The 28,000-nt window shown below is 37.8% G+C and overlaps 1 protein-coding gene across 34 annotated transcripts in view; it reads left to right on the top strand.

Moving 5' to 3' along the window:
- Positions 1 to 28,000, top strand: part of SGIP1 (SH3GL interacting endocytic adaptor 1) — a 197,469-nt gene that overhangs the window by 58,292 nt on the left and 111,177 nt on the right. For all 34 annotated transcript variants that reach the window (XM_072730650.1, XM_072730633.1, XM_072730647.1 and 31 more), the window contains one exon: positions 25,569 to 25,632. In XM_072730650.1, the coding sequence (XP_072586751.1) occupies positions 25,569 to 25,632 (64 nt within the window). The remainder of the gene's footprint in view (positions 1 to 25,568; positions 25,633 to 28,000) is intronic.

Below are 28,000 nucleotides of genomic sequence, written 5' to 3'. Positions count from 1 at the left end.
TAAAGTATTTTGCAAAAGAAAAATAATAACCTATTCTTCCTATAGGAGCAGCACTTTATTTTCTATTCCATTTCATTTTTATTTTTTAAATTTTTCTAAAAGATTTTATTTATTTATTTATTCATGAGAGACACACAGAGAGAAGCAGAAACACAGGTAGAGGGAGAAGTAGGCTCCATGCAAGGAGCCCAATGTGGGACTCGATCCCGGGACTCCAGGATCACGCCCTGAGCCGAAGGCAGATGCTCAAAGGCTAAGCCACCCAGGCATGCCTCCATTTCATTTTTAAAATGCTTGTCAAAACTTAGTAAACTGTTTTCCTGACCCCCTAATGAGTAATTGCATGCAGTTTGAAAATTCCTGATCTAGTTCAACTTCCATTCTGAAGTAGAAATCCTTTCTTTATAGTAGTCAGATAATAAAGCAGTATATCTAATCAATGCACGGACCCTTTCTCTGTAGACCCCACTTTTCTGAGACAATGTCCTAAGTGCCTCTGTGTAGTTGCTTTACGCACAAAGGAACTCCTGGTGTCAGGGCAACAGAGAGGAGACAATTGAACTAAGAACTCATGGTCTGGATAAGCCAGACTTTCAGCATCCCAAATGGCATGGATATTCTACTAGAGAGATTTATAAGTCCAAATAGATCAGAAGGGTTTAAAATTGGGGTAGTGGTGGGTAGTGATTTAAAAAAAACTGGGGTAGTAGAAAGAAACTTGCCATCAGATTTGAGTGTCCCCAGATTTGTTCATGTGACCTGAGCTTCTCAGTGACTGAATCATAGACTGGCTGCATCAGGATCATGTGGGAAACATTTTAAAGTACAATTCCTGGGCCTCAATGCCAGAGTTATGAGCATTGCAATGAGTGAGGTCTGGGAATGTGAACATTTTAAAAGCTCCTTGCATGATCTGCATGTGTGACCATGACAGGAAACCTCTGATTTGGGCTTTATGCAAACCCGGGTTCTTCTTCCAGAGAACAGTCACGTGGTCTGCCTTTCTGCAATGGTTGCTATGGGGAACAAATGAAATAGTGTGTGTAAAAGCCCTCAGAAAAGTCAAAGCCTTACAGGTGCAAGGCGACAAGATGAAGGCCTTCTACCAATCTGGGCAAATGAACAATGTTTTTCTAAACTTTGAAGTTCCAGAATCAGTTGCAATGTAGGCTGGGAATAATGGATATACTCAAATTGCCAAGTGTAGAATAGAAAGTAGGTGATATCCTAATGTGCATGCTCTGTCTTTGCTTACCTTGAAAATAACTCATAATCACTGAGGGTAAAGAAGAGAGATTCTTTTTTTGAAGTAAGTTAAATATTTTGCTTGTGTGAGAACACTAGACATTTCCTAGAACTTCCAAAAAAAGTTTCACATAAATTTTTAAGAATGTTACAAAATTAAGTCCTTGAAACTGGCCTTTCCCAAACAAAATGACATGATGAGCTATAGTTATCATATGTGGAATATGATAAGATTTCTTTGTGTGTGTACTTGTTTCCTCTCCTTTTACAAATGCCATCAGAAGATATGAAAAATTTCACCTTATATTTTATAAGTAAGGTGAAGTCTAAAGGAGTCAATCCTAAAGTACGTGATAAATGTCAAGCTAATGCTATTTGACAATGGTTAGACTTGGGAAAAGAGAAGGGACTAGAAGTGTTCAATCTCTGAGAAGATATTAAAGATTAAAAAAAAAAAACACTTTAGGGACACCGAGTGACTCAGTGGTTGAGTGTCTGCCTTTGGCTCAGGGTGTGATCCCGGGATCCTGGAATCGAGTTCCGCATTAGGCATCCTGAGAGGAGCCTGCTTCTCCCTCTGCCTATGTCTCTGCCTCTCTTTCTGTGTCTCTCATGGATAAAAAAATAAAATCTTTTAAAACAAAACAACTTTATTTCAATTCTTTCATGGCATTTCTCAAGTATAGCTTTTTATTTACCAATATAGAATATACAATAGGATTTATGTATTAAATACCATATTTTAAAAAATAAAAAAATAAATAAATACCATATTTTGTGGTTGAGTGAATTCAGAGACTGTCTTGGTTAGAAGCCCAGAAGAGTTTAATTTCCATTTTAAAAATGAACGATAAAGGCTTTCTCAGTGGTTTAAGATATAATAATGAAAGCCATAAGGCTTTCTCAGTGGTTTAAGAAAAAATAATGAAAATTTTGGAACTGAAACTAAAGAACTGGAATTAAAATATTTGCTTTTATAGCTTCTGATAGGGCATCTAAAGTATAAAGCTATGCTTGAAAAAATAAGAAGAACCAATCACACAGACCACACCACTGGAGCTGTAAAACACTGAGAGACCCTTTTTAAAAAGCTTGATATAAATTTTTTGGATAGGAAAACCTAATCTTTTTTTAGGCAAAACATTTAAGGTATGATCTAGGAAGGAAGGGAAAATGAAATAGAAATAGAGAACAATATGAAGGATGGCTGAGATTATCACCAATAGACCTATATCTGAGCAATTGCTTCCCAACTATCCCTTACTACCTAAAAAGTGGTTCTGGAGTATTTTTTACATTTTTTCTGTAGCTAGATATAATCAACACCTAGCTCCTTCAACTGCAGATGAACCTTGGAATGTGCTGATGCGGGGAATATACTGAGTCAGAAAGGAGTCTGAAGGAAATTAAAGTTTTCCACCACCTCCCTTGTATTGCATTACTGACCAGAAAATAACAACACATTAATATGTGTTGGACAATGCTCTAAAGTTTATGAGTCCCCTTTGCGTGTATTATCTTATTTGACCTTCACAGGAACCTAGAGAAATAGCATCTCTCCCTCATAAAAATATCTCTTAGGTGAGCTAAGTACGATGAAATGTCTGAAAAGAAAAAGTCCTAGATAAAAGGAAGTTAGTTTCCCATACATCAAAGTTTCTGAGACTATAAAACTTACCCCTTGAATTTACTATTGGGATCTGGATTTTGTCTCATAATACAGCATACTGGTCTGTGTAAGAAAACCACTAGAATACAGAAATATAAAGATTCTGACATGATGAATGAAGAAGCAGCCTGCATTTCTTCCATGGGGGTCTCGGGCAATGAGATTCCTCTACTGCAGAACCATGTGAAATTTCCAAAATAGCCAAAATTGTAAAAGATGGACAATTTTACACAGTATAACTTAAAAAGAAAGATCACTTTCTAGATTTTTGGTGTAAACCTGAGCCTGAGGCCTCCCTCTACCACTGGTTTTTTATGTCACCTTGCCCAAGTCCATTTAACTTTCCCTGAACCCATCTCCTCAACTGTGACAAAATATTTTCCTCATAGGACAGTTGGCAAAATAAGTATTGTGATGAAGACCTAACTCATAACTGTAACTATAAATGTGGGTTATCACATTGGATTAGCAAAGGGTTATCTGGTTTGTATAATCTGCGACAGTCAAGTCTTCCCTGGTCAACCTGTAGCCCCTTACTTCTAACTGTGAGTCATCTTGGGTTCTTTCCATCCTCATTCCAACATCTATCATTCACTAAGTTTTCCCTGCTCTATGTTCTAAATATTTTTTAATCCATTCTTTGTCTCCATTATCAATTTTAGGCCTCCATTATATCTCTTTGCTAAATTGTTATGATGGCCTCCAAACTGGTCTCTTGCTTCTAGTCTTTACCATTTAATCCATCTTCCCCACTACATACAAATCTAACCATGTAATGCTTTGCCAAAAACCTACATTTGCTTCCTGATAACTTATAGGACAAAGTCCATGTCACTTAGTGTGGCATGCAAGGCACCCTATGACCTATCCTGACCTACATTTTTAGCCCCATCTCCTATCACTGTCTCTTTCTTACTTAGTGTTACTAACAAATAGCAAATTGCTTCTATTTCTCCTATATAGATTATCCACGTCATCCTTCTGTCACCATGTTTGATCTGGAATGTTCATCTCACTTTTTTGTTCCCACCAGACTCTTCCTCATCTTTCAGGACTCAGATTATGCATGTCAGATGGGACTCTTCTCTGAGTCCCTAGGTTGGGGTGGGTGCTTTTCCTCTGTGTTGTCATGGGCTCTAATGACTGCACACAAATGTACCCTAATATCATGCTGAAATCATATTTTTATGAATCTCTCTCACCAATTTAGCAGTGCTCCTCAAAGGCAGAAGCTCTATCTTATTAATTCTGTACCCCAATACATAGAATAATTTCCAGCATATAGCAAATGATCAATAAGCATTTGCCAAACATTTTTAGGTATGTTGCTGGAGGCAGTTACCAAGGGAGAAATCAGGGTCAGTTCTGAGCATGACTTTGGAAGGCATTATGTGGGCAGGCATTAAAGGCTTTCTTACCTGATCAGACAATTGCCGTATGGCTGCAACTTTCCAGGTGGAGCCCCCTCCCCAGGGCAGGGTTCTCTGGATACACAAGTCCACAGACTGGCTGCTTACCTCATCCCAGTTACCTTGCCAAGAGGTAGAGAAATGAAAGAAGGCACAGGAATTGGAAGCTGGGAAGTCCAAGAAGCAAAATCGAAGTCTGAGAAGACTGAGATGTGGCACTGCTAAAACATTTCCCCCACAGCACTGTAACGTGGCTTTGTTTTCAACCTGGACACTTAAAATTAATCTAAGGAGACTGGCACCAGGTCATTATAATGGACCATGTTGTAATGGGATGTGGCAGGGAGGCCATGATTTTAGTTAACATAAGACTATTTTGTTACCTGGTGAGTCTCAGAGGTCATAACAAATACAGCCACACAATGACTCACGACCCCTTTACAGGCCAACACAAGCTGATATTCTTGCCATGACAGTTCATAAGGGCTTTCAATTTCCATCTAGGAGGAAATATGGGTGAAAGTTAGTTTGGTGTCTGAGGGTGAATGGAAACAGGATATGAAGTTTCCTCATTACTGCCTGATACCACTGATTGTCTCTGTAGTTCAATTAGCCACATCTTGGAAGAAAAGGCAGCATGAATCTGAATGCTCATGGATGGAAGCCCAGTTCTCCAAGTAAGGTTTCAATTGCTCTGTGGCTTAGCCAAGACCATGTAACCTTAGTGTTGGAATCCACCTGAGTATTCTAGGTGTAGGTCACCTTTTCTCCTCCATGCATATCTTTTCATCTGGGGAAGTTTTAAAATCTCTCAGACATAGGGAATGTTAAGATACTGGAAGTGTGGAACTAGATCTCATTTTTTTTAACTTTTTTTTTCAAAGATTTTATTTAAGAGAGACACATAGAGAGAGAGGCAAAGACATAGGCAGAGAGAGAAACAGGCACCCTGCGAGGAGCTTGATGTGGAGCTCGATCCCAGAACCCCAGGATCATGACCTGAGTCAAAGGCAAACGCTCAACCACTGAGCCATTCAGGTGTCCCTAGATTTCATTTTTAAAATAAGTACTTTATGGGATGCTCAGCGGTTTAGCGCCTGCCTTTGGCCCAGGGTGTGATCCTGTAGTCTTGGGATCATGTCCCACATCCGGCTCCCTGCATGGACCCTGCTTCTCCCTCTGCCTGTGTCTCTGCCTCTCGGTCTCTGTCTCTCATGAATAAATAAATAAAATCTTTAAAAAATAAAATAAGTCTTTAAAAGCATATATAATGGGAAAAAATACTAGACTTGGAGTCAGACACAAATATATGTAGGAGTGCAGTTTATTAACCAGGGGGTCTTACACAAGTCACATAATCTCTTAGAGCTTCTGGCCACCCATACATAAAATAGTGAATGGATGATACCTACTCAGCAGGATGGATTTATGGCTTCTGTGAGATAAGATGCATGAGAGGGCCTACCATTATAATTAGCAGCCAGTAGGAACTCTGTTTTTTCTTTTATTATCATTGCTAATGATCAAGCTCTTTAGTTTCTATTTCTACTTCTAAAATATATGTGCTTTTGTCCCCCCTCTCCTCATTTTTAAAAGCCGTGGGCCTAGCAAGAGCACTGTAGCTGTTTGTAACAGAAACAGATGGATGACTAGAAGAGCCAGAGGAAAAATAGAGAGGCTTCATCACAGAGACATAACAGAGGACTCGGCTGATTGACTGTAATTTAGGACATCCATCATTCTGGGTCCAAGGACAAACACTGAATTCTAAGCCTGACTCAGACTCTGATTCTTTCTAAAGTGTTGAATAACTCATTTAATATCTGACCAAGCTTCACTACAATGCTTGGCATAACTGGGTTGTCTCAGCCAATATCATTTATTATATACCATTGTTACACATTAATGCAAAAAATAATTGAGTTCCTACAGAGAAAGGGACTTAAATTAACTCGGCCTGTGATACATTTAGGAAGTCTATAAATTCCCAAGAATAGTACACACAGGTTGGTAGATATATGTGCATGACAATATTTTATGGGGAGAGAATCCATAGCTTTTATTAGATTCTCAATGAAGTCTGTGACCAAAAAGAAGTTAAGAACAGCTACTACATACTAACAGACATTATTTGTTACAGAGAGACCATTTTCACAATTATGTTTTTCCTGGAATCCTACAACATTCGGCCTGACGAAAGCAAGATTGGAGTTGTGTATTGTTTTTGTGAACTAGACTATCTTGTAATGTGGTTTTTACTACTTTGATTTCTCAACAGAATTCAAACACATTCCCAGGTCCATTTTAATTGCTGATGAAACATGACTGGGTTTCTAACACTCTTCTCCTAACCATGAACTTTCCTCATCATCCCCTCATATTTCAAAAAAACAAAATATCAACTGGTCATCTCAAACGAGTTCCTTCCAAGGCTTGGAGTTCTATTACACACAATGGCCAGCTAGCCCAGCAACCTCAATGCATGACTTATAAATAAAACCTGCTCTCTACTCGAGAGCACCCAGAGGCAGATGTGAAGCAGAGAGCTGTTTTGGGCATGGCCTACCATTGGACATAGCTGAGTGACAGAGGATGCACCATAGTAGTGTTGGGGAGAAGAGTTAGCTGGTGATTGATGACTAAGGGTATTTGAAGCAAAGAAGCTGAAGTCACTATCTCCAGGGCTAAAATAAAAATTAGTAATTCAGAGATAGAAATGGTACATTCTTTCCTCCGGCCTTCTAATTGTGTGAATGACCCTATTCTATCAGTGGGGCGTCCTGAAAGGCTTTGAGTGAAGTTCCCACCCTCCCCCATCTCCCTACCTCCACCAGGGGACACCCTGTCACAAAGATGCCTAATCAATCTCTTCAGTTTCTTCAGAGGTCAGGCCATTTCAAAAAGCCTTCTTGATGACAAACATTTTTCTATAATAATGATAGCAACAGAATGGAGCAGACCATAAAGAGCAGATATTCCCAGGAGTGCTGTGAGAGGAGACTAGGGGTGCTTGAGGAGATCACTGGATCTCACTTGTGAGCTAGTTTAGCAAGTGCATGGTCAGGGCCCTGTGTGCACTGCTCACTCTCTGCTCAGCCACCCAGCAGACATGCATAAATGGGTAGGGGGTTAGGGACATGGGCCTTGGGTTTTGACAAGCCTGAATGTGACCCTTGACCCATCGTTTATTATCTGTGCTATGTTAGAAACTTGTGGCACTTCTCTGAGAAGTGTTCCTCATCTGCAAAGCAAGGATGACTATAGCCACATCACAGTGTGTAGCTGTGAGTTTTAATGAGATAATGCATAAAAATTACATGATGGCATTTAATAAATGCTAGCTAGTTTTATTCCACAGAATTAAATTTTCTAAAAAAAAAGAATATAATATTTTTACATATAATATATGTAAATATAATATATATTACAGTTTAGAAATATAAAAAATTAGGTTTTGATGTATTATGTTAATACATATTATGGATATATATTAGTGTAGATTTCATGTCTTTAATATATATGTGATATACATTCTTAAATATATTATGCTCATATTGCTTATGTTTCCTATGCAAAGATCATCAAACGTAATTTAATCTATTTTTTGATGGTGAAAGTAACATTTTCCTAACTACTTAAGACAACTTTAAAAGTGCTTTTTAGGGGCACCTGGGTGGCTCAGTTGGTTAAGCATCTGCCTTTGGCTTAGGGATCAGCTCAGGTCATGATCCCAGGGTCCTGGGATAGAACATGGGGTCAGACTCCCTGCTCAGTGGGGAGCCTGCTTTTCCCTCTGCCTGCCACTCCCCCTGCTTGTGTTCTCTCTCTCTGTCAAATAAATAAATAAAACCATAAAAAAATAAAAATGTTTTTTATATGTATCATTGTTTAGAATGCCCTATGCTCTAATTCAACCAATAAGAAAGCAACAGGCACTGTTGTTATGTATTGGGCTGGTAACCCCAAGATAAAAGCTCTTTCATTATCTAAAGAGTATGATGGATCCTTCTCTCTGGCAGCTGCCATAATGACCAATGTTTAACTTTGCCGCTTTGACTCATTCCATTTAGCTGCTGCCCATCTGGTCTGGAAAAGGAGATCACTAATGTTGTTATTTTTGTCCTTAAAACAAGAGGGAGTAGGTACTAAGGAAGAATCTGAGAGTCCTTTCTGTGTTGCGTACACAAGTGTTACATACTTACATACGTGTAAGCTCATTCATGTTTACATACTTACATACCCAAGTGTGACAACTTCTTTTACCTTTCCTTCTACATATTCATATACTTTGCTGTGTTTTTTTGTTTTTCTAGGGAGGGGGTGTTGGTCTTTTTTTTCTTTTTTTTTTTTTTTTTTTTTGGATTTTGGCTGTATTTATGATACATGCTCTTAGATAAGTAAAACTTTCCAAGCATTTAGTGGAGTTTCTTTTCCCAGTGATGGAAAAAAGTCTTAACTAAAAAACTCCTTGTTTGGTGGCTTATATCAAATAATAATGGAGAAAGTGATTTTTTACCACTTGAGTCTCTGCTTGGCTTGAAAGCTTTTTCTCAATTAGTGAATGTTCAGTGACCATCTGCTGTGTACAGGGCACTGAATTAGGTTCACCGATTGGGGCACAAAATGAATGACATGTGTGGGTCCTATTCTAAAGCAGTTTAAAAAATAAAATAAAATTAAATTAAATTAAATTAAATTAAATTAAATTAAAAAAAATAAAATAAAATAAAAATAAAGCAGCTTAATATCTAAAAGAACAAAGATAACATAAACTGGAGCAGGCAAAAAATGAGGCAGAAAAAGCTATTAAATTCTATAAGGAAATCTTAAGTGAAGTTTGGAAGAACCCAAGCAGAAAAGAAAAACACTTCTAAAGGAACACTTCCTACAGATATAGTCAGGCATTCCTGAGGGTGGGTGAGTTTCTAGTTTGAAGAGAAGGTTGTTCAAAGAGATAGTCCTCCAAACAGAAGCTAACAGATAGGTCATGAATGTGCTTGTTTAGGGAATGAGGAGAATTTTCCTTTGGTTGCAGAGCAGGGTGTTCAAAGAGTAATGGTGTAGATAAAACAGAACAGGTCGTAAATGCCACACTAAGTAAGGAGTTCTACCTTCTGGTAACTTCAGAGCAAATTGAATCCCACTGAAATCACTGAGGTAGGGTGCACTTAAACCTAGTGGCAGAGATGAAGAAGGCATGTACATGGGTTTAGGTGGCCATGAAACAAAACAAAACAAAACAAAACTAGAGCTAGCCTCGGTTTTCAAGGGAGATTCAAAGGAGAAATATCTGGGGCAGCTCAACTAGCATGCTGGCAAATTTTTGAATCAAGAATACAATTTCTCTTGTAAATGTGACTATTCCAGGAAGAAAAAACACACTTGTGGAGAGTACCACATAATTAGCTTAATTCATATTCAGCATTTGGATCTTGGCGTTTCTACAGACACTGTCCTTAATGACTTTTTTTCTGTTTTGTTTTGTTTTCTATTATTAAAGTCAACCTTTTACTCCCCTACTGTCTTTGAGGTTATAGTCTCATGAATGGAAAAGTCTTTTTAGAGTACTTAACAGAAACCTTAATCAAAATGCTAAGCCAAATTCCAGCTAAAAAGGTATTAGTGCCACTGGAAATGTGATTCAGATTGCCAGGGCAATGAGATTCAGCCAAATAGGTGTTTACAACACTACTCTCGACATTTAGAAAGTAATGAGATATATTTAACATAGAAGGAGAAAGTAAAAGTATACTCAAACCTGAAACTACATGGTGTTTTAGAGTACTAGAGAAGATAGGTATGTAGCTTATGTGCTCTCTATAGATAGATAGATGATAGATAGATATACACACACATACAAACACATATACATATTTATATTTTATATTAATACATATTTATCATACACACGCATGTATATGCTCACCCATATTGAGCAGATCAACAGGTAAAGTATGCTGGACTGAAGTAAAGCATGAAGGTTGTAATCCAGCACCCTCTGGAATTATCTATGTGGCTGTGGGCCTACTGCTTTAATTTCTCAGGGCTTTAGTTTTGCCAGTCTAGTACCAAACCAGATGTTGACCTCCACCCTGCTATTCTGTGACTCAATTACCTGTCAGGTGTGCTGTGTTATTTCCTCTTTCTTGTCCTTTAACAGAAGCTGATTAAAACCCCCTTCCAAGAACAAAATCTTTTGCCTTAAATTATGGTTGAGGGGATGGTTAAAAACCTCAAAGCCTTCTTCAACATTACCCTTAGGGGGATAAAGGTAATTCAATAAACCATAGCATAGATTTTTTATTAACCCAAACATTTTAAGAATTTATCCTGGGATCAGGATAAATTATCCTGGGATCAAGCCATTGATTTTGTTAAGCACATTATATGCGTGATTTATTTAGTTTTCATAGCAATCCTTTAGATGAGAATACTGAGGCTAAGAGAGGTATATATTTATTCAAATTAACACAAGTAGCAAGTGGCAGAACCAGTTAACTATGTGGAACTAGAGCTCATGGCTACAGAGAAGTGATAGTGTCTTCCATCCAAGCAGGGATTGAAAGAGACAGCCAGCTGACTTCCAAAGAGCTGAGTTCCCTTACCACAGTGCAAAGTGTTGCTAGGGACTGGCTTGGCAGGCAGGAATTTTGTTTTTCAGCATCTTTTACATCTAGGTGAGACCATTGGCTATATAAGCCATACTCTTTACTTAATGGTAGAGAACTCTTTCCGGGCCGAGGTGGTAACCATTTCTGGATTGCCTTTCTTATGCTTTCTTCCTCTTCCAAGGCAATTTTAGAAGCCATGTCTTAAAGGTGAGAACCTTATGAGAAGGAAGGAGCCTAGGGGAAATGGGTTGGATCTATATAAGAACTAGAGCTGGTGTACCTGGGTAGCTCAGTGGTTGAGCTTTTGCCTTTGGCTTAGGTCATTGTCCTGTAGTCCCAGGATCGAGTTCCCCATCAGGTTTCCACAGGAAGCCTACCTCTCCCTCTGCCTATGTCTCTGCCTCTCTCTGTGTGTGTCTCTCATGAATAAATAAATAAAGTCTTTAAAAAAAAAAGAAATAGAAAAGAAAGAGAGCTAACAGCATTCCCTGATGGATTGGCTGTAGAAAGGAAAGGTAGGGAGGAGTCAAAGATGCCTCTTGGATTTCTAGATGAAACATCTTGGGGAATGATGGTACCATTGGAGAGAAGGGAGGAACTGGCTTGGGAGGAAGTTCTGCTTTCAATTCTTCATGCTTCATGTGAACATGTGTCATTATCTTGTTAGATTGCTGAGAAGTAGACAAGATTTTATAGAATCTTCAAGTTAACATATCCAACAGAAGCCAGAAAATATACCAAATGGTTTGTGAGGAGAAATGGATTTTCCTTCCCCTTCTGTGTTAACAAGGAAAGAGAGAGAGCTTACTATTTTCACTGGATTGAATACTTTACTTTTAGATGGTATACACTACCACAGTTTACTGTCTTTCAACTCTCAATTAAAATGATAATAATAATCACACTAATAAGTAATGATATTACTTTCTGCTTAGGTAGCATTTAATTTACGTATTTGAATTATTTTCTCATTTATTACAACATCATGGGAAACAGGTATTTTACAATTCAGGAAACACAGCTGGTTAGTGGTAAATCTAAAATTTGATTTTGAAGCTGATTGCAAATGTGACAAAACTGTGAGGGGTTTGAATTCAGGAGTTATGGAGATCTAAACAGAAGGCTCTTAATTAGTTTGAATCTCAATTAGGATTATCAAAAGTGATATATTTTCATACTGTCACAAATGGTAAACTCTTAAGAGGTAAAAAGTGTAAGATTTCAGCTGTTCTGGCAAATTACTTTGGTTTGAATTTCTAAATCAAAACCACAATGAGATACCACCTCACACCAGTGAGAATGGGGAAAATTAACAAGGCAGGAAACAACAAATGTTGGAGAGGATGTGGAGAAAAGGGAACCCTCTTACACTGTTGGTGGGAATGTGAACTGGTGTAGCCACTCTGGAAAACTGTGTGGAGGTTCCTCAAAGAGTTAAAAATAGACCTGCCCTACGACCCAGCAATTGCACTGTTGGGGATTTACCCCAAAGATTCAGATGCAATGAAACGTCGGGACACTTGCACCCCAATGTTTCTATCAGCAATGGCCACAATAGCCAAACTGTGGAAGGAGCCTCGGTGTCCATCGAAAGATGAATGGATAAAGAAGATGTGGTTTATGTATACAATGGAATATTACTCAGCAATTAGAAACGACAAATACCCACCATTTGCTTCAACGTGGATGGAACTGGAGGGTGTTATGCTGAGTGAAATAAGTCAATCGGAGAAGGACAAACAGTGTATGTTCTCATTCATTTGGGGAATATGAATAATAGTGAAAGGGAATATAAAGGAAGGGAAAAGAAATGTTGGGAAATATCAGGAAGGGAGACAGAACATAAAGACTCCTAACTCGGGGAAACGAACTGGGGGTGGTGGAAGGGGAGGAGGGCGGGTGTTGGAGGGGAATGGGTGACGGGCACTGAGGTGGACACTTGACGGGATGAGCACTGGGTGTTTTTCTGTATGTTGGTAAATTGAACACCAATAAAAATTAATTAAAAAAAAAAAAAACCATACTCAAATATTAGTTTTCAGGGCACCTGGGTGGCTCAGTTCATGAACCCAGACTCCTGGAGTCGAGCCCTCCATTGAGCTCTTTGCTCAGCTGGGACCCTGCTTCTCCCTCTCCCTCGTGGGCTTGCTTTCTCTCTCTCTCTCTGTCAAATAAATAAATAAATAAATAACATCTTTTAAAAATATATTAGTTTTCAATAACCACTATAGCATAATACTTTTAACACCAAAGAATACTCAATGTAATTGAGTAATTTTGATGATCTAGAAAACAGTCATTTCATTTATTTAGCATGTCATAGTGACATTAAATTAGATAATAGATGATGGAACATTCTGGGACTAGATAATAGATGATGTTCTTTTCTGCTCAAAGGCTTTTCATGAGTGCCCCTTGCCCTTAAAATCTAAAATCCTTAACTTTCAAGAACTTGCATGATCTGGCCCCTGACTTCCTCATCTTATGTCACTCTTCACCTCAAATACCACACAATTATGCATATATGTCACACTAATGAACAGATAAGAAAGAGCTAAAATGGGTAACAGCTACTTAACTAAAGGTGGGTGTTTTAGGGTTTTAATAACTGATCTGTGATCTTACATAATTCAAGGGTTCTATTAGATACTGTATCCCTAGCCTAGAAGAGTCCCTGGCACGTGATAGATGTTTGACAGGTTCCTATTCTGTCAACCACTGAATGAGAAGATGAGGAGATCTTCTGACAGTGATCACAAATACTCTGGAGCTTGCATGATGCTAGGCACTGAATAAAAGACTAAAGTTATATCCTTGGTCAATACTGGGGTATTAGTGAAGAGAATACTGACCAATATGGAAAATATGGAAGCCATTCTGAGCTTGCTAGGTAAGTATGAAGACCTAGAGCCAGAGACTCGTTAGAGTAACAAGTATCAATATAAACGTTTGGAGTATAAGACTTGTATATAAAGGAAGGGAATAATAATATGGCCATTTAGCTATGCTGAGGGGATTGCTTGATAAATCTGAAAGCCTACCAGGGATTAATTTCTCAAGAGGGTTAACTTGATATTTTCTGCCTCTTAATGAGAATAGGCAAAAGGGAACCAGGTTTTCATTGCAACTTAATAGATTCGTGTTATCCCACAGGAATAATTTCATGACAATGAACTTTGTAATCTATTGAGATTTATAGCCAAAGAATGGATGTGTGTGAGGATGAAAGGATGGATGGATGGAGGACAGGTGAATAAATACATGGATAGTCGTTATCCTTATAAATTTAGTAAATGGGGTCAATCCACATGCATCTTAGATGCAGGCCTCTAAGAGCTCTCAAAAAAACTTAGAGCTAAATTCTGTATTTAGCTCCCTTTTGTACCTTTTTTTGTACTTGTTTATTCAATAACTGATCTTTTTTTGACAATATCTCTATATTTACATATTTTAACTTTTTAAACTATTACTATTCCATTTTGGAAGTAGACTTCATGGATTCTTACTAAGTAAAGTTGGCTAAGAGCCTATGATGTGTTGAATTCGGCTGTGCCATATAAATCTCCTTTCTCCTTGCCCATCTCTTTGCCTCCACCTTGTAGGTTAGAATTAAACCACAAGAATTCTAGTAGGCTGTGTTCCAGTTTTCTTTTTTAATTCACCTTTGAAGAATTTAAGAATTTAATTCAGAGCACTAAATGGTACATTTAGTTGTTATGTAGTAACAACTTAAAGGTTTTACGAAAGTACTTGTTCCTTCCTCTCTGGATGAAATATAAAAAGAAAAAAAGGACATGAAAAGGATTTCTGTTATTGTCCAGTTTTCTTTTCTTAAAATTATTTTCTTGTTTAAAATAGAAGTTTGTTTGGGAAATGATATTTGGTGCATTATGACTCAATTGAATTTTTCTGTTTATGCCTGAAAACCAGAGTCCATCTAAACAGGATCATTAACTTCAATTTAGTCTACATGGCAATGTCAGGCAGGGGAGGGATTGGAGACAGAGGGGAGAGAAGAGAATCCGTGAATGTGAGGAAGGAGAGGAATAGTGAATAAGAGGGGAACCATTTTACAGAACAAGGTTCTTAAGGAACAGGTCAAATTAATTTCACTAGTGTTTGCAGTGTTATTTTTCCAGTAGAATGTGTGTTTCTCCTCCTCAGGGTGGGGGCAAGAAACTTCAAATTCGATATACCACTGATCCAAGTAGAAGTAACATTGGCTTCTTTTCAAATCACACTGAGAAGACCAGCTGATTAAGTTTGTAATAGACTTGCATTTAGCAAAGTCTTCATCAATGCTGTATTTTTCTGCTATAGGAGATGATTGTGCTTCTTTAAAAGGCTGAATCTCTTAATCTCCACTTACTTTTTGTGATAGATATTAGTAAATTTACATTTTTTGAGACCAAGTTCAGTTTTTTATTAAAAATGTAACCAGGGGTGCCTGGGTGGCTCAATTGGTTAAGGGCATCTGACCCTTGATTTCCACTCAGGCCATCATTTCAGGATCCTGGGATTAAGCCCTGCAAAGTTGGGCTTCGCACGCTTATTGGGGAGCCTGCTTGAGGATTCTTTCCCTCTTCCTCTGCCCCTATCATTACTGGTGCGCATGAGCTATCAGTAAATAAATAAATAAATAAATCTTTTTAAGTAACCAAAGAAAGCTCCATATTTTGAAAATTTGATTATTTTTTATTTCTATGTATTTTTTATTTCTAAAGGAATAGATCTACAAATCAGGCATTTAGTTGTCCTTATGTAATCAGTTAAAATGGCTGATTTCCAATTGCTTTGTAACTATCAAAACTAAGAAAGGCAAGAAGAATCTGCATAAAGTGGTGCACAATATATGTTAGGTGTTATGCAGGACTTTTACTCCCATTTTAAACTTTACAAAAAGCTTTTATGGTAAATAGCTGAGAAGAGTGAAACTCAAAGATACTTGCCCTAGGAGGTAGAGAAGTTACTTGAATTCAAGTCTCTTAGAGCTCAAACCTCCTCATTTTCACTATAACAACATATGCTACCCATGGATCTTGCTACTTAAATCTTAACAGAAGTTGTTCACATGCTTAAAATTCTTCCTAATTCTACTCAGCTCCTTTATTCCATTAGTAATAGCATAGCAAACACTAAATCTTTTTATGGCAAATCTGTTCCATGGCCATCTTCTCTTTAACATTTTCATCCATGTCACCAAAAGGTCAAACATTTCTTTTTTAAAAAAAGTCATCACTGTTTTTAGCTCCTTTAAGTTCTTAATTGCCTTCTAGCAATCTCCATTTTAGTGCATTAACATGAACTCTCACATATCACATCTGAATTTCAAGGTGCCATCCATCTCAGGCCCTTTTGCAATCCAATGCAAATGAAGTATATTATCAGGATGTGCATTTCTCCCCGTAGCCTCAGCTCAGAATGGTGGGGTACCATCTTTGTGCTTACTAAGTACAAAGAACACCGGGATTTCCTTTGACTCAAATAAAAATGAAGGTAGAGCATTCAGACCAAAGGCACATGCCCATCAAATTGGAACAATTTTGGTTAAAATTGCAAATATGTAGAGCAACCAGCAAACATTTGCTGAGTGACTATCATGTGCCAAGTACTGCAATACACTGAACTCGGCTTTTTATATTTCCTGGTACTCGTTTTTATAAAGCAGTTCCCATATCTTAGGCAGTAGTCTAGGTACTGAAAATCATAAGCATCATAAAAAATCATGGAAAGAGCTGACCTCCATTTTAACTGGTCTCACATTGTGCTGTAAGACCCTATGACAAAGACTCTGAATTAGATTAGAGTACCTATATTTAAAACTTAGAGGAAGAACTGATGTGCAAAGCATCTTAATCTTTCCTGACAGAAATACAGTGACCATCATAATGAATAGATATTGCCAGTCTAGAGTTGCTGTCAATATGGGGCATTATGCCCAGGGCAATTAAATTTGCCTGTTTTGTATTACTGAGACCAAATGCTTGGCCTGGGTTCCTGCAGAAAATAAATAATTTCATTACATGTGATTCACCTTTGAGTAACCCACCATGCTGATGAAGGCTCAAACTGAAAATTTACACTTATTACAGAAATAATCCATTTAGCAACATCTATTGGGTCTCCTTATGTTCAGCATATGAAGATTTAAACATGCAAAATACAGTCTTCATGTTGAAGAAATGTACCTCTTAATTTTCCTAAAAATGTCTTTCAATTTAAAAAAATATACAGTTGCTTTTTGTCTGTTTGTTTTTTTATAAGAAAATAAAATGAATTGTGATGACTGGCAACAAGTTATTCCAAAGACATGAAGAGCATGGATCCTGGAGTCAGGGCAGAAGGAACTCTGAAATGTGGTCTGACAGGTACTACCTATGTGCTCTGGCACCAGTTTCTCCTCATGCCCCATGGTATAGAATCAATACAGTCATAGCTCTCACCTTATAAGGTTGTACTGGGCTAGGATAAAGAACTTCCTGACATATTTCCTAAACCATTGTAAGTACTTAATAAATTACATCTATTCATTTTTATTTATGATATGCATTTTGGGCTAAATTGAGCCTTTTGATGTGCCATTATATTCATTCTTCACCTAAAAATGTGGTGAATTCGCAATACGCCCTTCACCCCAAGTCTCTATTCCCTGGCCTAATGACTATGCATTCAGGTAAGTCCATCCTGTGCAGTTTGGAGCTTCCTTAACATGTCTATATATGCAAATGAATACCAGAAAACTAAGTATCAATGGAATATATATTGCAAACATCAGAAAAAAGTCATTAGTTTCTGTTTTAATTATTATTCAAATTTTGAGTGGCCTTTAAAAAAATTGTTAAACAAATATTGATGGTGTGTTCACCAAATCCCAGGCATTGCTCTAGGTAGTACAAGAATCCTCATGACCACCCTTTTAGAAGTTGCTTGGCTTTGGAGTCAAACACACCTGGCTCAAATATTCATCTTATATCACTTGTTTGTTTAGTGATGCTAGAAGAGGAATTTAAGCACCTTGAGTCTGTTTCTTAATCCATAAAATAGGGGGTTGGTAACGCCTTTGAGGTTTGTTGAAAGGGTTAGTCTGTGTCAAGTGCTAAGCATAGTGTTGGTACATACAAGGTACTCAGTGAACCAGAGTGACTTTCCCCTCACTCTTAGTGATTACAGAGGGGGGAAACTGGGATTATCCCTCCAAATCTCATGCCCTGTGAGGACATAAATCTTACATTAAAAATAACACAGCACCTTTTAGATTCCCTAAGTTTTGCTGCAAGTGACAGCCACTAACAGATCAAATTAGGGTTTGATCCCAAATCTATGGATTCCAAATTCCATGCATTCTGATCCTTTCCACTATGTTTCCCTTGTGTTTCTGGGAGGCAGTGTCTTCAGGCTTCTGGGGAGATACCTGAAGGAATGATTTGTGTTCCTCTATGACCTGTGTTTTACATACTAACTCAAAACAGCTGTCACTGCCACTTCTCCTCATGCTCCTTTTTCTTCCAGACCACTAGGTCAACCTACAGCCAGCTTTGTGCCCAGGCCTTGCCATGTCCAAGCTCTGCTCAAAAGTATTGTTTCAGGAGAGGTGGGAAGTAGAAGAATCAAGTATCTCCTAGGAAGATGATCTCCAAAAGTAGTGCCTTTTCAACAATTTCGTAGGTGTTGTGTTTATATGAGGATTTGAACACAATGAAAAGCTATCCATGAATGGAAAGTAAGCAAGATTGGGAAATGAGTAAAGAACGTAATCAAAAAGTCATGCCTTCAGATTCACAGATTAACAATCAAATACACAGAACATGCCTCCCTCACCCTGGCAGGTGCACTATCCCCCAGTGTTGGAACCTGGCTTTGTCCTTGGCTCCTCTCTATTGTACCCAGCCCAGATGTCTCCCCAGCTCAGCCCTTTACATTAGCTCAGGTGGAAAACCAGTAGCTGTCAACATGTCAAAGGACAATGACCATTCTATGTTTGGTCTCTCTTTGTTGTACTACCAGCTAGCAGTGGAGTGGCAGGAATTCTGGACAAGGACAGAAAAGAGGATCATTGGCAAGACTCTCCTCTTATACTCCTACGTGGCAGGGCAACATCTGTGGTTAAGACCAACAGTGTCTCCTGTGTGGCTGGTCCTTAGCTCCTGTCTAGAGGATTTTCATATCTTGATTTCTCCTTTTCTAAACTCAGTTCAAGGACTGTTACCTCAACTTGTTCATCCATAGAATCAGTCTTCATTTTTGGGAGAAAAATATTTCAAGTAGGATTTTAAAAAAATAAAACAGAATACATAAAACCAACCAAGCAAAAAAAAACCCTGCAGGTTCTTTTGAGTATCAGATTTTGATGTTGACCTAATATAATATAGAGTCCAAATTTTTCTTTTTAGAAGACCCCTCTGAACAATTCTGCTTTCAGTGTAACACTTAAAGGCTCAAATTCAGAATTTAGTATTTGTTAATTGAATTCCTGTAGAACAGTTTTACTCAGGAGAAAATAAAATTGATAATGATAATTTTTTCAGCTGTACTGTTTCTTCTTTATCTGCAGAATTGTATACTCTTAAAGCCAGGAAGTTCTAAGGTATCTTGATTTTTTTTTTTGGGTTATCTTGGGAAAATTTCAGAGAAAAACACTAGTAAACACAATTTATGTTTTAAATTTAAAAGATTTTTTTAAGTTTAAAAAAAAAGACTCAAACTTTCTGGACCTGTCATAAGAGATATATTTTACAAATGAAAACTTTTTTAAAGAAATATATTTTACTTATGGGTATACATTTTATTTATCCATTTATCTCTTCCTGGAGAATGATTTCATTAATTTATTTTTAATTTTTGAAGTACAGTTAACATACAATTTTATGTTAGTTTTAGGTGTGCAACTTAGTGATTTGACAACTCCATATATTATGCAGTGTTTACCACAGTAAGTGTAGTTACCATCTGTCACCATGAGAACTATTTCATTTTAAGGGGAATTTTATTCAGAAATGATTGTAAACTAAGTGATCGGGCATACTTTTATAGGTTTAATTGCATATGTATAATAAGTGGAGCCTAAAGACTTTTGAAGAAATCTGACATTTATTCATAGAAGTCTGAGTGTGAGAAGAAGTGCTATATATTCAGAAGCTCATGAGATGGTACTCGGCCTGACCTATAGATTCAGGGTTCATCTACATACACATGGCAAGTGAAACCATGTGAGTACATGAAATTGCCCCAGGGAGAGGATGCAGAGGAACCTAGAATAAAGTCCTGGAGAATTTCAACATTTGGGGAGCAATAGAGAGGTAAAGGAGCCTCCAATTTCCTCCCTGATGGTGGTGATAATAGCACCTAACCTAGGCAAACCTCAGGCTCAAAATAATTTGAGAAAAAAACACCTCCTACTTTTTCACATAAATGAGACAACAGATGCAAAGCAACAGGTGCTTGGTCTATATGTAGGATCTCAGTAATAGTAACTAATAATATTGCAATGATGAAACTTCTTATTCTACATTTTGTGTGTGTGGTATCACCATTGTCAATTTCTGTGCCCATTGCTTTATTTTATTATCTTGTAATATCATATCCAGGACTGCCTATTTTGAAATAAATGATCTTTCCCACTCTCTTAAAATATCAGTCTATTTTTATTTTTTTGTTGTTGTTGTTCCCAGACTTGACTAGATATTCTCATAATACCAAAGGAAACTAAAAGAAATCTGAATTAGGTGGAAAGATGCTAGAAGTACAAGCCAGACTTCTTGTGTGGCTGACCCAAGGCTGTAGTTCTGGATGCGTACGGGAGGATGTCCTCACTTCCAGAACTTGGAAGAGAACCTTTCTAGCCCAAGATCATCAAGACAACAAAATTCTTTCCTTTAATATCTCTATGTTTTTGATATTGACAAAAGAATAGTTACTTCATTTCTCAAAAATAAGTGATTTCTTTTCCCTCTCATTTTTGGGTAAAGAATAGTTGACAGATATTCAGGATCCAGCTTAAAAACTATACTATAGCGATTAACTTTAAAATTCTTATGAAGTTCTGGGGATCCCTGGGTGGCGCAGTGGTTTAGCGCCTGCCTTTGGCCCAGGGCGCGATCCTGGAGACCCGGGATCGAATCCCACGTCGGGCTCCCGGTGCATGGAGCCTACTTCTCCCTCTGCCTGTGTCTCTGCCTCTCTCTCTCTCTCTCTGTGTGACTATCATGAATAAATAAATAAAATCTTAAAAAAAAATAAAAAATAAAAAATAAAATTCTTATGAAGTTCTGGAGTCAGAAGTGAAAAATCATTGGCTATAGTGTTTTTAAAGCTTGTTAGATTACCAGACATACTGTCTTTAACTTGTTATTCCTATATGATCTTTGACTATTATTACTCTTTAAAAAAATTTCTTCAAATATTTTTTAATGAACTCTCAGAAGTCATGACCACACCTGTACATTCACTTTTAACACAGTTGGTAAGACTGTTTCTTCCTGGATCTTCGGAAGGATCTGTTAAGATATGAATAACATCTACATTTCTTTTTTTTTATAAATTTATTTTTTATTGGTGTTCAATTTGCCTACATATAGCATAACACCCAGTGCTCATCCCGTCAAGTGCCCACCACAGTGCCCGTCACCCAGTCACTTCCACCCCCTGCCCACCTCCCCTTCCACCACCTCTAGTTCGTGTCCCAGAGTTAGGAGTCTTTCATGTTCGATCTCCCTTTCTGGTATTTCCCACTCATTTTTTCTCCTTTCCCCTTTATTCCCTTTCACTATTTTTTATATTCCCCAAATGAATGAGACCATATAATGTTTGTCCTTCTCCGATTGACTTATTTCACTCAGCATAATACCCTCCGGTTCCATCCACGACAAAGCAAATGGTGGGTATTTGTCGTTTCTAATGGCTGAGTAATATTCCATTGTATACATAGACCACAGCTTCTTTATCCATTCATCTGTCGATGGACACCGAGGCTCCTTCCACAGTTTGGCTATTGTGGACATTGCTGCTAGAAACATCGGGGTGCAGTGTCCCGGCGTTTCATTGCATCTGAATCTTTGGGGTAAATCCCCAGCAGTGCAGTTGCTGAGTCGTAGGGCAGATCTATTTTTAACTCTTTGAGGAACCTCCACATAGTTTTCCAGAGTGGCTGCACCAGTTCACATTCCCACCAACAGTGCAAGAGGGTTCCCCTTTCTCCACATCTTCTCCAACATTTGTGGTTTCCTGCTTTGTTAATTTTCCCCATTCTCACTGGTGTGAGGTGGTATCTCATTGTGGTTTTGATTTGTATTTCCCTGATGGCAAGTGATGCAGAGAATTTCCTCATGTGCTTGTTAGCCATGTCTATGTCTTCCTCTGTGAGATTTCTGTTCATGTCTTTTGCCCATTTCATGATTGGATTGTTTGTTTCTTTGCTGTTGAATTTAAGAAGTTCTTTATAGGTCTTGGAAACTAGCCTTTTATCTGATACGTCATTTGCAAATATCTTCTCCCATTCTGTAGGTTGTCTTTGAGTTTTGTTGACGGTATCTTTTGCTTTGCAAATCTTCTTATCTTGATGAAGTCCCAATGGTTCATTTTTGCTTTTGTTTCACTTGCCTTCATGGATGAATCTTGCAAGAAGTTATTGTGGCCAAGTTCCAAAAGGGTGTTGCCTGTGTTCTCTTCTAGGATTTTGATGGAATCTTGTCTCACATTAAGATCTTTCATCCATTTTGAGTTTATCTTTGTGTATGGTGCAAGAGAGTGGTCTAGTTTCATTCTTCTGTTTGTGGATGTCCAATTTTCCCAGCACCATTTATTGAAGAGACTGGAAAAAAGAAAAAAAAATCTACATTTCATAACTTTGCTTTAGTCTTTCAAAGTTATCTTCATAACTTCTTAAATTTCTGATATCTTTTGACATTTCAAGGGGGGAAAATGTTTCCAATATTTTATTTTATTCCACAATTTGATTAGTTCTGTTTTTCTGGAATGTCACATCCTTGGTATATTACTATATATATATATTCCATATATAGGAATGTATTCTAGGTACAGGAAATATAACTTTCTGTGAAACTAAAATTACAGATTGGCATAGCATTTTTTTCATCACTTATTATTGACTGGTTTGTTATAGACTGAGAGATTGAAGCACAAAGAGATATAACTTGTATTAAGCTACATACTTAAAAATGTTGCTGGGGGTAACCTGGGTGGTGCAGTAGATTAAGCGTCTGACTCTTGATTTCAGCTCAGGTAATGATCTCAAGTGAGATCAAGCCCTCCATAGAGTGTGGAGTCTGCTTGTCCCTCTCCCTCAGGCCTTCGTCCCACACTCCCATGTGCTCTCTCTCCCTCTCTTGTTCTTTCTCTTTCTGTATCTAAAACAAATAAATAAAATCTTTTTTACAAATGATACTAGAAATGGACAATTCATGATGTTCTTGAGCCAGTTCATATTAGCTGTTGATCAAATACAGGACAGAGCTTATGGAAAACTACTATTGCCTGTTCTGTTACTAATTTAATACAAGAATTACTGGAATTTATGTGTATTTTCTGATCTATTAGGTAAAGCATACAATCTATTATCTCATAGTCAAATTACAGAAAATGAAATTATTTGGAAACTTAAGATAATAATAGCATTTATTTTATAGTCTTATAAGAATCAGTAGCGATTGGTGAAATACAGCATTCCTTGTGACCTCAAACCTGAATTAAAAGCACGGAGAAGCCAATTAAGAGACCTGAACTCAAAGAACATTATAAGAAGAAAATGATTGTCACTATGATATTTTGTCCCTATAAGGGATTAAGGCAATTAGAAGGAAGAAGGAAGAAGGAAGAAAGTTTTTAACAATTAAAATTGAAAATGAATAGGGGTAAGGTGTTCCTAGATATTATGAGTGGGTTGTTGTAAATGTCAATTAATTTACCTATAAGGAAATGTAAAGAATAATGAAGAAGAGCTTAATGTGGGAAGAAATGTTTTTTAAAAACAAACATTGACATTATAAGGACCTAGGCATCTTAAATGGAATGACCATTAAAATGCAAAATTAGACTGAACGGAGGCATTTTGGGGATTATATATGAGTAGCATCCTAAGTGTTAGATAATGAATGACTCACGCAACCTGAGTGGTTTGGGCTGACTCACATGTTTTGGAAGAAGGTGTCATCAAATCCCTGATATTGTCATGTTTTTCCCTTTGTTCCACCTGTTAGTGCCAAACAAATCCTGAAATTCAGGGACTTTTTCAGCTTCAGTTTGCCAGAAAGACTTTCCAAACTACCAATAACAAGTCTAAGGTTTTGTTTTGTTTTAAGACTTATTTATTTATTTGAGAGAGAGATTGCACAAGCAGGGAAGGGGCAGAGGAAGAGAGAGAATCTCAAGCAGACTCTCTGGTGAGCATGGAGCCCAATGCAGGGCTCAATGCAGGGCTCAGTCTCACAATCCTGAGATCATGACCTGAGCCTAAATCTAGAGTTGGACACTTACCCAATTGAGCCACCCACGTGCTCCAACAAGTCTAAGGTCTTGAAATATAGAAGCATTTAGTATATCTGAATAATACTAAGAAACACTAGCCATGTATGTAACTATGGAACATGGAGGAGATAGGAATCCCAGACTGAGCCTTCACAGAATAGGAATGGAAGAATCAAGACTGAGCTTGGTTTGTCCAAGATAGAAGAAAGGAGCCTTTTCACTCCAATGCTATTAAATGATGCTTCCTGGAAGGCATTTTAAATCCACAAATATTATCTGATACCCAAGGTAGGTGTAGGAAACATATAGAAGGGATCCTGGCCTCTATCCTAAAATAGCTCACAGAGGGGAAACTGACATAAGAACTACTGGAATAGTTTGATACATTATGATACATCTGAGAGCAATATTTTAGAGGGTGAGCACAAAACACTGAGTTTCTTGCACTACTAGGACTACAAGGCCCTCATAGAGGAAGTGGCATTTGGCTGGGCCTTGGAGGATGAATTAAAGTCCTAAATATCCAAATAGGAAAAGCACTCCAATCAAAGGTAAGAACCACATATGGAAGAAAGAGATACGGGAGTATAGATGTTGAGGAATGTTCAGAGAATGGCTAATGATCAGTCTCGTCACAGAATTGAGGAAGTAGAAAAAGATGAGTTGGGAATATGGGACACAGAGATATGCCCGATCAATGTAGCTGTCTTGTTATGGTATACATGACCCGTGTCTTGGAATTGTCCTAGTCCTGTCAGGAATATATCTCACCCAAAAAAGTGCTATTCATGTACACCTGTGATTTGGTTTCTTGGCAAAGGACCAATTTGGTGATGAATAACAATAATCTAAGACAAGATTGTGATCTCTTCTATATCTGGCCCTGATCTCCTTTCCATTCTTTATATTCTTAGGTGGCACAGAGTGCTAAGAACTTACAGTGCTGAGTCTTTGATAAACATCTGTCGAAAATACTAATAAGTCATATGCACGTGCACACACAGACACATACATACAAATGAAGAAATTTTCATTGCTTTTTGAATGTTCAAATTTAACTGGTGTTTTGCAACTAAAAATATCATTCCTTTGAATGTTGCTAGGGATATTCAAATAGAAAATAGATTTCCTTGACCCTTTGTTGTTTTCCCACAGGATTGAAAAAACGTACAAGGAAGGCCTTTGGAATACGGAAGAAAGAAAAGGACACTGATTCGACGTACGTACTTTGGGAGGGCCCAACTGCTCAGCTGCAGCGGAGGGACCACATGTGGCCATGTGGAAATGCAGATCTGGTGTGGTCAGCTGCACTTCAGAATAAAGAGCCTATTAAACTCTATTTGGCTAGAATCCCTGAAAGAAAGTTAGAAAATGGGAAAATTCACAGTTCTGTGGACACAGGTGAAATCAGAGAGCTACCTTTATTTCTCACCTTTAACTTTTCATTCTGTACCCTTTTATCATGCACAAATTTTTGTACAAGACCCAAACACTGCTCTGTGTCCTTGTCCTCCAAGAACTTATAAATCATGGGATAAAATATCTACCATACCAAAGAAATATCCTTCATATAACAAAATGAGATAACAGTTGAAATGCCTTGTATGGTACCTTCTACTTAGTAAATGCTCAGTAAATGGCAAGTGGATGCTAGTCTTATTACTAAGACAAATTAATATGTGGTGAGTTCCTTATAAGCAATTAAAAATGAAATTTTATGGAAAATTGAGGATGGTTAAACTCATGTTTGGGCAGATGATCAGTGAAATCTCAGAGAGGGAGGAGCCTTGAGTTTGGACTTGGAGAAAATGAAGACATGCATCTCATGCAAAAGGACCAACAAAGCCAAAGCAGAGAGGTAGAAAAGTCAAGTAGGTATTCAGGACAAGATAACTAGGGCAGTTTGTCTACCTGATGGCTACAGGTAAAGGTGGTAATGGTGGGCAAAGCTAGAAAGGACATTAGGGCCAGATAGAAAGGCTTTAAGGGCCAGGTTGAGGTGTCTGGTCTTCTTTTCTAAGGCACTGGGCAATCTTGAAGCCTTGAAGGCTTTTAAACCAGACAGGGTAAGGAGTTTTGCAAGGGGAAGAAGCTATTTTTTGTCTGGATCTCACATGTTAAAAATCTGTTCTTATCTTTTCTTTATACTTTTCTTTTGGTAGATCATTATTTCATGGAAATCACATTTACTCTAGTCTTGCAAATTTTTCAAAATGATTGAATTAAGAATGCATTTCTGAGATTTATGTAATCTCCATTAGTTCTTAAGAAATTGCCATTGTCTAAAAATGAACCAGCCAGAATAGGTGATGGTACATTCATTCACCAGAGTCAGAAGACTGGGACTTTGTTCCAGCACAGCCAATAGCTCCTCGGCCTTCGGAATAAATTTTACTTTCCTGGGCCTCAGTTTATACTAGATGGAATCTGATTCCTGTAAAGGGCCACACACTGTACCAGTTCATCTGTCAGTGACATCTGTTGTCACCTACAGCATGCCACATCTTGTGTGGGACACTACTGTAGTGTCTTAACCATCGCTTCTTAACTTCTTATCATTTGAGCACCCCAGATTAAGTACATGTTAGCAAATTAGCCATTGACTAGTTCTACTAGCAATGACGGTCAAAGAACAGGCTGTTTATTGTAAACCTTGGCTTTTCATGAACCCTTGCTCTCTAATCGGGTCATACATCATTCTTGCAAAAGGCTGGGAAGATGTTCCAGCAATTTGCTGTCCCTTCAGCTTTAGGTAATGCTTCTGTTCGGCTGCAATCACTGAAAGTTTGTTGATGCAAACTGTTTTCAGGACTGTCGCAAATCTGTGAGGGTTGCCAGGCAACCTGCTACAGTTAGCCAGCCAGCTCCAACTATAACTGATTGTACCTCCTTAAATAGAGAGGGGGCTTAGGACCAGAGCTTCCTGATTTGATCATCATTCCAGTGGCCGATAGAGGAAAAGAGAGAGCTGGTGCTAAGTGGCAGGCCCTGGACAGGGTATTTTCTATGTACTGATATCCTTTTTAATCCTCATGGTGATTCAATAAGGTCAGAAATAATATCTCAATTTTAGAGATGAGAAATCAGTGCCAAAAGGGATTAAGTAACTCGCTGAAGGCTATCTGGAAAATAAGACTTAGAGCCAGGATTGTAGTCCAGAATCAAATGCCCATTCTTTATCATCCAGAAGAAAAAGACTAGATGGGCAAAATTATAATCAAGACCATAATCAGAGGAAGGAAGGGGCAGTGGTTGCAATAGGTTACTGACACTTCTTAAAATAGACAAAGTGTCCATGGTAGATGACTAGCTTTAAGAGAGGTCAGTAAATATGATGGTCTGCTGTTAAAAAGAAAAAAAAAAGATTTATTTTTAAAAATATATAAAACTTCATAAGAGGGGGTTAGGAAATGAATTGAAGATACATTCAAGAGTCTGAGACTGTTAATATCATTCTACTCCCCGTCCTAGATCAGACTGTATAATGATTTTATTCTAGATTACATTTCATGAATATTTACTATATTCTTCTATTAATTCATTGAATCCTTTAATAGACCTATGGGGTATATGCCAATTTCATGACT

The sequence above is a fragment of the Vulpes vulpes genome, chromosome 12 (assembly GCF_048418805.1).
Source record: "Vulpes vulpes isolate BD-2025 chromosome 12, VulVul3, whole genome shotgun sequence".
Classification (NCBI taxonomy): Eukaryota; Metazoa; Chordata; class Mammalia; order Carnivora; family Canidae; genus Vulpes; species Vulpes vulpes.
Note: the sequence above shows the minus strand (reverse complement) of the source record. Positions and strands in the feature narration are given on the sequence as shown.